At 62.6% G+C, this 10,994-nt stretch overlaps 3 protein-coding genes across 3 annotated transcripts in view; all 3 read left to right on the forward strand.

Moving 5' to 3' along the window:
* Positions 1 to 3,753: 3,753 nt before the first annotated feature.
* On the forward strand, positions 3,754 to 5,498 carry MNEG_8817 (hypothetical protein; the record flags this gene model as incomplete). The annotated part of the gene is made up of 5 exons (XM_014042709.1): positions 3,754 to 3,866; positions 3,941 to 4,176; positions 4,434 to 4,648; positions 4,894 to 5,001; positions 5,259 to 5,498. 5 exons carry the CDS (start codon positions 3,754 to 3,756, stop codon positions 5,496 to 5,498), a joined length of 912 nt encoding a protein of 303 aa, XP_013898163.1.
* Positions 5,499 to 6,517: 1,019 nt separating this feature from the next.
* On the forward strand, positions 6,518 to 7,452 carry MNEG_8818 (hypothetical protein; the record flags this gene model as incomplete). The annotated part of the gene is made up of 2 exons (XM_014042710.1): positions 6,518 to 6,889; positions 7,168 to 7,452. 2 exons carry the CDS (start codon positions 6,518 to 6,520, stop codon positions 7,450 to 7,452), a joined length of 657 nt encoding a protein of 218 aa, XP_013898164.1.
* Positions 7,453 to 9,893: 2,441 nt separating this feature from the next.
* MNEG_8819 (hypothetical protein) overlaps positions 9,894 to 10,994 on the forward strand; it is a gene marked incomplete at both ends in the record, with an annotated part of 2,505 nt that continues 1,404 nt past the window's right edge. Inside the window, 3 exons of the mRNA XM_014042711.1 lie at positions 9,894 to 10,256; positions 10,408 to 10,516; positions 10,801 to 10,823. Coding sequence (XP_013898165.1) covers positions 9,894 to 10,256; positions 10,408 to 10,516; positions 10,801 to 10,823 — 495 coding nt within the window. The remainder of the gene's footprint in view (positions 10,257 to 10,407; positions 10,517 to 10,800; positions 10,824 to 10,994) is intronic.

Below are 10,994 nucleotides of genomic sequence, written 5' to 3' on the forward strand. Positions count from 1 at the left end.
CCCCTGCCCATTGCCCTCCCCTTCCCCCCTGCCTCACTCCTCGTGCGCGCGCGCTCTGCAGCGGCAATGCCAGGGTCCGGTTCAGGCAAACCACGGGCCCCTCAGCTGTGAAGGTCCATTGCGTGTGCATCAAACTCAGCACCTGACAGTGCGATCAAGCGACGCACGATGTGCAACGGCTGCCCCTTGCGCCTCTCAGGTCCGCATCAAGGGGCGCTGGCTCACGTGCCACGCGCCAGGCTGGCGCTTCAGCGGCGGCGAGGCGCGGGAGAGCACGAGGGGGGGTGGCGGCGGCGGCGAGGACCCCGGGCTGGCGTCCGAGGTGGCGTTTGACGGGTTTGGGGTGCGGCTCAAGGGGCTGTTTGGGCTGGACTTGGGGAGGATGCTGCCAGGTGAGGGGGCCGAGGCAGGGCACGGGGTGGTCAAATAGCAGGAGTGCAACTGGGCGGTTGGGCAGCGCGGTCTTGTGCCTCGATGGGGGGCGACATTTGGCCGCCCAGGTGAGAGCGCAGGCTCCCTTCAGGGTACCACGCGTACATTATCGTTTCAGCACACGCCCATGCACAGATAGACGCGCGCTCACACGCACGCACACGCGCGTGCGCGCAAGAACACATACACACTCGCACAAACATGCTTGCCAACCCTCCGCCACACTTCGTCTGCAACCGGTCCCATCAACGCCTGCTGCTCCCATCCTCCAAACAGAGCTGTCGCTGTCAGTGCCGCGGCGCGCCCCTCGCGCGCAGCCCAACTGGCGCACCACATTCTGCGACGCCGACTACCGCATCGGCCGGGGCGTCGAGTCAGGCGGCGTGTTTATTTTCAAGAGGAAAGATTGAGCTTGAGCAGCCGCGTCCCCGTCCCTAATTGTGCTGATTTGCAGATGTGCGGTTGGGGCAGGTTTATAAGGCGCAACGCACACGGTTTTAGGTTTTATTCTTTTCCGCCCCTAGTGCATTTTCGGGGGTCCGACTGCGGCAAGGGGCCATGCAAACATGGCAGCTGGCTTGTTTTGTGCGGTTTTTTTGCGCGGTGTGCGCTGCTGACTGTCCTGCAGCTTGCTGCATCCAGGATGACACGACATTTGAATGTCCTGCCATGCCAGAGCTTTGATCGGTAGAGCTGGGCTCACGCCATTTGCTGCTAGCAGCCAAGGCCCGCACATATTGTGGGGCCCTTGACACAGCCTCGGACCCACCGTTACAACAAACCCCATCCTGCGTGTAATCAACAAGCCCCTGTCAGCGGCGCCGCAGCGGTGCGCCTGCATTGCAACATCGGCTGCAGTGATCAAACAAGGCCTTAATGCGACCGTGTCGTATCTATTGTGTCTAGCAGGCGCTGTGCCAAGCCTGTACCCGCCAGTGCAGGGTGACGCCGCCCGCTTCCCCCCGCCGCCGCGCGCCCCTGCTGCTACTGCAAGGGGGTTCGCGAAGGGGGGCCGAAAATGGCGGTGACTGGGGGTGGCACCGGGAAGAAGCCTGTCCCGGTCACGTAGAGGCCCAGTGTCGTGCCCTGCAGCCACACCAGGGGAATGCGCGATGCCGTCAGCTATTGGGTCGCCCTGGCTGCACGTCGGCTCGGCATGGGTGACGGGTGCTGGCAGGCGGAAAGCAACAAACACGGCAGCCGCCCAGCCGCCGGCCGGGCTCGTTTGCGAATCGAGAACAGCGGCAGGATCTTGGAGGAAATAGGCGGGTGCAGGCAGCCAGGTAGAGGACGCTGCGCATGCTCGGGCACCCAAGCGGGCCGTGCGCATCGCCCGGAGCGCGGCGGCCACCCACCACCAGGACGATACGCGACCGCAGCATCTTCGTGTACAGCGGCTGACGCCCCGTCATCGTCCCGTAAAGGCCCACGACAATGGTCCCGATGATAGACAAACATCCCGCGTTGACGCCTGCGGCGCGTGGCAGGTGTTCGTGACGTGGCAGTTGCTGTCCCCCGTCTCGCTGTGCAGCTGCATAACGCGGGTGCAGTGCCGACGGGGCTCTGACGCGGGCCCAAGAGCATGCCTTCGGTATAACGTGCGCTGCCAGTGCTCAGCACCCACCATGTTGCACTATGGGGTGCACCCGTCCCGGTGGCTGCAGGCGCCCCGCTTGCTGCACGCCACCTCCACGGGACGCCTGCGACTTTTCTGCCATGGTAGACGTCCGGCCCCAACGCTCCACCCCAAGTCGCTTTCTTGATGGATTTGAAGGTATCAAACGCTTGAAGCGCTCGTTTGCTATAGTTTGTGCAAAGATTTCGATGTCGCAGTCTGAGGCCTGATCAATGTGTCTTTCACACGCTTGATAAGTATTATTCAAATCACAAAGCCGATGGTTCGAAGCCTTGCGTGAAGAACGGGCGCTGCGGACAGCCAATGCTATGAAAGGCAGTACAGCAGAGCATGCCACCGGTGGGGCACTGAGCGACCATGGGTGCAGGCGCATCCAGCACTGCAGGTTCGTGCTGCGTCGTGTAGCCAAGGGGATCCTGCACGGCAAAACAAGTTGCTGTTGCTCTCTGGAGACACACCCGACGAGTGTGCCATCCGCCAGAGACATGCAATCCAGCAGTGCAAACATCACACCTGGCGCCTTGACGAGCCCCTGGTGATAACCGGCTTTGGCGTACCCGCCCAGCGCTTCAATGACATGGGCGTTGGCATTGATTCTGCTGTGTCTCACCTGCTGTGTTGTGTTTTATGTTGTGTTTGGGGCTCTGAGGTCTGCAGTGATTGCTTTGATATCGATAGCACATCAGGCCTTGTTTTTAAGTGACCTCGTCAATAAAAGTGGTTACGAATTGCTGAAAAAATTCAGGTTGTTTGACACTGCACGGTAGCCAGCCGCATCGCGGCTGCTCTTGGCGCAGCCAAATCCAGGGCAGCAACCTGTGCTCGGGATAGATCATTTTGTTGATGATGCACACAATTGTGCGCTCCAGTACATAAGTCAACAGCATGCGAGATGAAAAGTCTCTGGTGTGGTGAGACGTGCAGAAGTACTGGGGCTTGGCTGGCTGTGATGACCTGTCACTGTATAAGTTGCGCTGGCGGTGACCTACACGTTGCTACCCGTTGACCGCCATCAACATCTCGGAATCATGTTGAGCATCTCGAATGATGGGTACAAAGTAACTCCTGGTTTGGTGCTTGTCCCCCTTTTGGACAGACTTCTGCAAGATCCATCCTGTCCGCTTTGCTCTGAACGCCCCGCCCGGCTTCCGCTGCTGCCTCCTGCCGCCTACCTTGGGGTAGAGCAGAGCACGTCCCGCTTCGTGCTGATAGTTTGCAGGCCTCATTTGACAGAACTGTCGAGTTCGCGCTGACCTCACCGAGGGGCGAGATCAACAGCTTCGCCGGGATGCAGCACAGCGTCTCCAGGACCGCAGGTGATAGCTCATTGGCAATATCATGAGCTGATTTGCATCAGATCTTGCGGGTGCATGCGTGCGGAGTCCCAAGCTAATGAAATCTGACTGCTCCCAATCGCACCCCCTCCTCGCGCAGGCATGAGCGCGGGTTGCAGCAGCCGTGCTGCAGGTGCGTTGTAAACGCATGCATTAGCGTTGCTTGCTGGTGCTGTGTGGCGGCAGTGCCTGCGCAACGTCACCCTTCTGACTTCTCTGCGCGCGCTGCACTTGCCTCCCTTGCTGTGGCCATGCAGTGCGGCCGTTTGGCCCCGCAGCGGCGCGCAGCCCCATGCACACAGCTGTCCGGTGAGCCGCGATGAGGAAGTGAGCCGCACATGCTGTGTGTCGATGAGGGCGCAGCAGCAGCAGCAGCAGCAGCAGCAGCAGCAGCAGCAGCAGCAGCAGCAGCAGCAACAACAACAGCAGCAGCAGCAGCAGCAGAGGGGACGGGCCGCATTGCTGTGCGCTGCACATGCATATGGTTGCGTGCTGGCTCATGCGTACGAGCCCCGTGCTTCCGCCGCTCTGCTCGCAGACAGCAGCGCACGCGCGTGGTCGCCGCGGCCGACCTCGAACCCGACAACGCGTCCATCCTCGTCTGCGGCGGCGGCGGCGTGGCTCTGCATGTGACTCGCAAGCTGAAGGACATGGGGTCGTGGGTGTGGATGCTGCAGCGCAAGGAGGACCGGCGGAAGGAGATTGAGGGCATGATGGCCATCGTGGCCAAGGGGGACGCCCTCAGCAAGGATGACGTGGAGAAGGTGTTTGCGGGTGAGAGGGTGCAGGGGGCGCAGCCACAACCACGGGGGCTTTGAGATAGGCCGGGGGTCTGACCGAGAGAGCTTGTGACATTGGAGCCAATCGAAGGCCGTGGTCGCCATTTGGTCGCGCTGATAACACGCGGCGCAGGGGCCAGGACTTATGGGGATCCCCTCGGGTGCAACCCATCAAGCTGCAAGTGTTTGCATGTGTGCGCCTCATGCCTGAGCAAATTTCGCACCTCACACACGCACCCGCGCGCACGCCAGCCATCGAGGACGTTGACGCGGTGGTCTCCTCCATCGGCGGCAGCGTGGCCGACCCGTCGGCCGACTCCACCGGTAACATCAACATCATCGAGGCGGCCGCCAAGAAGGGCGTGAAGAAGTTTGTGCTGGTGGGCTCCACGGGCTCGCCCTCATCCGCCTGGGGCAGTGCTGCGGGTGTCATAGGGCGCGGCGTGGCTGCACCGGAACAGCTCAATGTGCGGTTGCAGAGAGCATGTTTCAGAGGGCGGCGCGCAAGCCTGGCAGCTGCGGGCAGGAAATGGCCCTGCACGAGAGAGGAGTGCGGGCAGAGGACCCTTTGAAGTTTGCGGGTGCAGGCTGTGAAGCCTCGGCTGGGCGGCGTGCTGCTTGCTGTTTTGCAAGGTGGCATGCATGGCGCCTTCATTGCCAACGTTCGGTTGGACCACGGCCGCGCCTGCTCCTCACCATTGCGCCTGTGCAGGTGACCTCGATCGGCTGCGGCGACAGCAAGGAGGCTCCCGGGGAGAAGGTGTACAGCGTGCTGGAGCCGGTGCTGGTGCAGAAGGACAAGGCCGAGGCCGCGCTCAAGGTGCAGGGGGCGAGGGGCTGAAAGGGGGAGAGCGGAGGTGGAGGCTGGCGGGCAGCGCCTGAGGACAGTCCAGCTGGCGCCCACCAGGCTGCTGTCCCAGAGCAGCCCTTGTGACATGGCGGCAAGCCGGCCGCCGCGGCGGCTTGTGCAAGGCGGTTGCGCCATGGGACCGCACTCATCTCACGCGCTCGCCTCCAAGCATTGGCAAGCCTCCCCATCCACTGAACAAATACCTACAACCTCGTCAACACAACCAGGCCCACGCCGACAAGATGGCCTACACCATCATCCGCCCCGGCGGCCTGCTGACGGAGCCCGCCACTGGCAACGGCGTGCTGACCGAGGACGCCTCCGCCTGCGGCGCCATCACGCGCGAGGACACGGCGGCGCTGGTGGTGAAGGCGCTGTTCAGCAGCAACACCGACAACAAGACGCTGTCGGCCGTGGACAAGAACAAGCTCTCCTCCGCAGGGGCCCTCGAGCCGCTCGCGCTCTAGAGTCTTTGTCATTTGCCTTGACGGCGTTTCTTGAGGGGCCATGTGTGTGAGTAATACTGCATGGCAGGTGTGGCCAAGGACATCACAGAATCTAAAAGGCGCGGCGTGTGGGTGGATGCGCGGCGATTGAGCTCAAACGTGGGGGTTACCCCCGCAGTCAGGGGGGCGTCAACCCTGTCTGGCTGCATGTCCAGTATGATGCCAAGCTAGCCGGCGCTCAGGAACCTGACCAGGCAACGCGCAGAAACCAGGATGTATCACACAGTGTTTCGTAGGCCGCAGCGCTCCGATCGGTACGAAGTACAGTTGGCTGCGGCGTGCCGCCAGCAGCTGGCTTGCGAGCTGACCATGTGGGGAGATGTGCAATGAAGTCCAGCAGCCGCACACAACAGCGCCTGCTTGCATGCAACCCCACAAACGTTTTTGAGAGTTATCTACGAAGCTCTAGTATAAACGCTCATACACGTGGGGCCCCTGCTCTGTGACGCAACACTCACGAAGTTCGTACTGCGGCCGTCTTGCTGCATTCTTTGTTTTCAAAAGGTGAGCACTTAACGTTTCAATGGCCACAGAGCCCGAGGCGACAGCTGGGCGATCTAGGACTTCGGTCTTTTTGTTGTGAGGACGCCGTGATGCAAGCCACGGTAGCCCTCGACATGGATTTCTGTGTATCGAATGTCTGTTCCAACCCTGGCAGCGCGCCACCCGCCGGGACACACCGCCTGTCGGCGGCAAGTCCGCGCGCCGCTGATTCGCTACATGTGGGCTGCGCCTCAGCGCTGGTTTGCCTGGGAGTTGTGCACGGAACACCTTTAAAACGGCGCGTGCAGAGACAGTGCGCCATGCAGCATTATGCTACCCTACCAACGCCGCCTCGTGGCCTCAGTGCTGCAGGTCATGGCGGGCGACACCCCCCCCCTCCTCTCGCCCACACCAACCTTTGCCCCACACCTTGCCTCTCCCTCTCAGCCACCCCTCGCCCCTCCAACGCTCATCCACACAGGCTCGCGGGACCCGCCATGCACAACATCTCCTCCGCGACCTTCATGGGCACGGCCCTCGTGCCGGCCGTCCTCGTCAGCGCGTGCGCCCTGCTGCTCCTGTCCTTCAACAACCGCATCGTCGCTGTGCTCACGCGCCAGCGCGCGCTGCACCGCGAGCTGCTGGAGGGCGCCCGCAAGCACCGCGCGTCGCAGCACGGCCACATGGTCGCGCATGCGGGCCTCCTCAACGCCAGCTGCAGCGTCTTTGCGCCCGACACCTCGCTCGCGGCCTCGTCGCGGTCATCCTCCCACAAGGACCTTGCCGCCAAGGAGGACCAGATCGCCGCGGAGGAGCAGTACACGCACAGCGAGTGGGCCACGGCCATTGAGCGGCAGATTCGTGACCTGGTGAGCGTCGCGTGAGGCGCCCGCAGCCGCAGGGCTTGTGAGATTATTCACCAGGTGGCTTGGGGATGGGGGCGGGTTAGGCCAGGGGGTGGGTGTGTGTTTGGCGTGCCGCGGCACACGGGCACAGAACGCAAAGAATGAACCACCTGGAACCACAGTTGTGTCACTTCGCTGGCTTCTTTAGAGCACTCGTCATCCGTTTGCACCGGTTTGCGCCCCTGGCTCTAGCTGGACCCCTTGCCCCTCCCCTGGCCCCCAACCCACCCACCTCCCAACAGCGCCGCGAAGCCGGGCTCATCCGCGCGGCCGTCTCCTGCCTGCTGGCCGCCATCCTGCTCTTCCTCGTCAGCGGCCTTGTCCTGGCGGTGTCGACGGTCGCGCCGGACGCCGAGCCGCCCGCCCTCGTGATCTTCCTGGCCGCCCTGCTGGCGTTCGCCACGGGCGTGCTGCTCATGCTGAGCGAGTCGTTCCTCATCATACACCCCCTGGTGACGGAGGAGGCCCACCTGCGGCGCATCATCAGCGCGCACTCGCAGATGTCGCTGCAGGTGGTCGCACACTGAGCGCGCGGGCACCCGCCTGGTTGCACTGCTGGCACCGCGGCGCCGCGCTGCAACCCGTCAAATTGCCTTAGCAAGAGAAACAGGCCTTTGAATGACTGGGCAGGCACCGCCCGCTTTGGGCACGACTGAACTCCACAGCGGCCGTGCCCGTGAGCTCTGGTGGTTGCGCGTGACTGCCTAGTATCTGTGCGCCTCAGTGCCACACCCAAGAACCCCCTCCATTGATTCCAACTCCCTTGACACGAGAAGCCACTGCGTGGGGGACCCGCCGGCTTTGGCGGTGCCGCTGCGCGGGTGAGGGTCGCTTGTGCATCCTTTTCATCGGTGGGGTCAGAGTATTCCGCATTTACTCCTCATGCACGGCATGCAGCATGCCAGCAGCAGCAGTCCAGTCTGCAGCTTGGGTTGACCTTATGTTGCATCGAGATAGTGCTGTTTCAAAGCCCACATGCCATGGATGCAGCTGCGCTTTGTGTGAAGCAGCACACTCTGCCAAACGGCAGCGGCAACGGTTGCACCAGCACGAAGGTGGTGGCGACTTTCGTCCCACGACTGTCTGACCGGATGTGCCTTGACCTGGTCTGGCCTATCACTCATCAACTACAAGAATCTTCACGCCATTGCGTGGCGTTTGGATAGCTGCCTTTCATCACATGTGGGCGTTACCATAGTGGGGTATTTGGTGGGCTCGCAGTCAGGCTGACCTGTCTGATTAGCCCAAGGTCGGTGCGACCTGGGGGTCAAGCATTTGAGTGGCCACGCACCTGCAAAGGCGCTGAGGCGGGTCACATTCACCGGCCGCAGGGCCTCAAGCAGCGCAGAAGTACTGATGCCTGACTTATTTCGCGTGGCAGCAGCCGTTTTAGCATGCGCCTGCGGTTCGCACTTGTTCTGGGGCAACGCAGCTGCACGCCTTATACACGCGCGGCACCCGTCTTCCATACTTGTGTTGAGGATGCTGGACAGCTGGACTGCATGCGCCTCCAACTCTACGTTCAGATCACGCGTAGCGCGCTCCTGCCATGTTCAGGCATGTTTGTGGCTTTAACGTGGCACACCCTTGGCGGCGCATTCCCCCTCCGTCGCCTTCCTGCTTGCTGCACCCCTGCTCCTTACCGATGCTCTACCCAGCGGTGGGTGCCACAAGAGCTCAAAAGCAAATGCTCTTATTGAACAGCAGGAGCGCGCCATCGTCTAGGCAACATCCTCAGCCTTGCCACTGACGAGCTGCATGCGGGGACTAGCGCAACAGCGTGTCATCCGGCATGTCTTGTGCGAGCCATCGCACTCTTGCAATTTGTCATGCACGCATGCCGCCGTGACCTGCTCTGCTCACCGTCTTGGGGGCCCGTTCTCACGAGGCCGATTAGAACCCGGTGGTGCATGGCACGCCCCTACACCAGACTTGATATCAACTCCATCCCAAACATAGGGATTTGCGCACAGGCTGAACAAGCGCAATGTTCCTCTTCATGTGCTACTCAGAATGCAAGAAGTAATCGTTCAAATGTGATGTCTGGATCAGCATTGGATCGGTTGGGCGTAGGAGTGGCGTAAGTGATTGGGTCGTTGTGGCAAGGTCGTCGTTCACCCCCCAAACGTTTGTCTGGCCCATGCTAGGGGAACTGATTGGGCAGGCGGAGCTGCACCAAGGGTATGCAGCCCTATGAAGGCCTGTGTGATCCCATGTCATTTGGCGGCTGCAACCCTCCTGGGCGCTGGCGTGGGACTGCAAGCGTGCATCATCTCAGCATGCGGCGAGCTGCACAACAGGTGTCTGACCTGCGCTTGGTGGGAGGGCGCCCCTGCTGCAAGAGAAGATCCGAGCCTGGAGGTCCAGTGAGCTTCTTGGAAGATTCAATGTTAACCCTATTTATGCGTGGACCCAAGTGCAGATCGACGCGGGAACCTGGCAGGAAGCAACCGTTGAACCGCCCCAAACCAACAGTAGTAACCAGAACGGGCACGCGCTGCTCGAACATCCGCCGCTGCGTGTCAGGCACGATGTCAGGCTCCTGATAAGCGTGGTAGAGGCTGTGACAGCTGCGCTCAGGTGTAGCACTCAGAGCAGAGTCTAGATCATTGCGAGGAGCTTCTCAGACCCCTGCCGCTGCAAGCAAGAGGTAAGATTTGAATTGTCAGGAATAAGATGAAACCTCGTGTCCCTGCGATAGCGCTGTGGAAGGGAAGGGAAGGGGAGGAGCAGTGTCAAAAAGACTTGCACGGATGCACACCACATCACATGGGCGCCCTGCAAGGGCAGAGGCCGATGCGAATGTAAACTGCACTCTAATGCCACATGAGGAGAGGTGCAAGACGCAGATCCCCTGAAGGGGCTAGCGCGCGCCGCTCGCAGCGCCCTGACGCCGTTGTGCACAATGCGCGAACGCGCCTGCAGGGGCCCGGGCACACAGCAGGGTGCGGCGTCGCCGACCCGAGCCATGGCGACCCCTCTGCAGGCAGCCCTGGACTACGTCCTGCCGCTGGCCAGCCGCACGCAGCCGGGCGCGCCGCCGCCAGCCGACGACGAGCACCTCGCGGCCGCCAACTTTCGATTGTTTGACCTCAACGCAGAGGCGCGCGACGCGCTCGCGCGCCAGCAGCGCGCGGGCCCCGGTCGCGGCGTGCGCGGCCGCGTGGGGCCGCCAAAGGTGGCGGTCGACCTCGCGTCAGCCACGCCGTTCCTCACGGTGTCGGGGCCCTCTGACGGCACCAGCCTCGCGCCGCTGTCCCTTGAGAGCGCCCAAGGCTTCTCCTCGTGCCGCGCCAACACGGCGGTCGTGTCTGGGAAATGGCAATACGAGGTGCGCCGGCGCGCGACGGGCGGCGTCGGCAGCACGCTCCATTACGACGGCTCCACAGCTGCAGTCGCTGCAGTGCCGGGGTCGCTTGTTCCTGTCTCGAACCCACATGCTCCCTCGCCGTGACGCCTCCTCCCCCCAAACGATGCCCCAGGTGATTCTGCGCTCTCATGGCATCCTGCAGCTGGGCTGGTGTTTGCGGGACACGCCGTTCACAATCAACAACGGCGTGGGCGACGCCCCGGACAGCTACGCCTATGATGGTGAGCCCCCAATCCCCCCCCCCCTCGCGCTGGCGCCCTGCCACGCCTAATACTTTGTGGTGGGCAGCGGCGACCATTGGGCGCCTGTGCAGCTAGAGGGTTGATTAGGTGGTTGCAAGGGCGGCGGGCACTCGTGGGGTGCAGCTGGATGTTGCTTGAGTCAGCGTTGCGGGGGTTGGGGAGAGGGACGTGCAGCGTTGTTCGTGCGCGCTCGCTGTGCCGCGCCCACGCGTCGCCTCGCACCCGCGCGCTGGCACCTCGCGGCTGCGCGCCCCTCGCTGCAGGCAAGCGCATGAAGCGGTGGAACGTGCGGGCGCGAACCTACGGGCGGCCCTGGGCGGCGGGTGACGTCATAGGCTGCTGCATCGACCTGTCTGCCGGCGAGGCGCAACCTCCGCCACAGCTCGCGGGCGCCAGCCGGCAGCAGCAGCAGCAGCATGCAGACGCAGCGGCGGCGACGGCGGGCGCGGAGCAGCCG

This window comes from Monoraphidium neglectum (genome assembly GCF_000611645.1).
Source record: "Monoraphidium neglectum strain SAG 48.87 unplaced genomic scaffold scaffold01720, whole genome shotgun sequence".
Classification (NCBI taxonomy): domain Eukaryota; kingdom Viridiplantae; phylum Chlorophyta; class Chlorophyceae; order Sphaeropleales; family Selenastraceae; genus Monoraphidium; species Monoraphidium neglectum.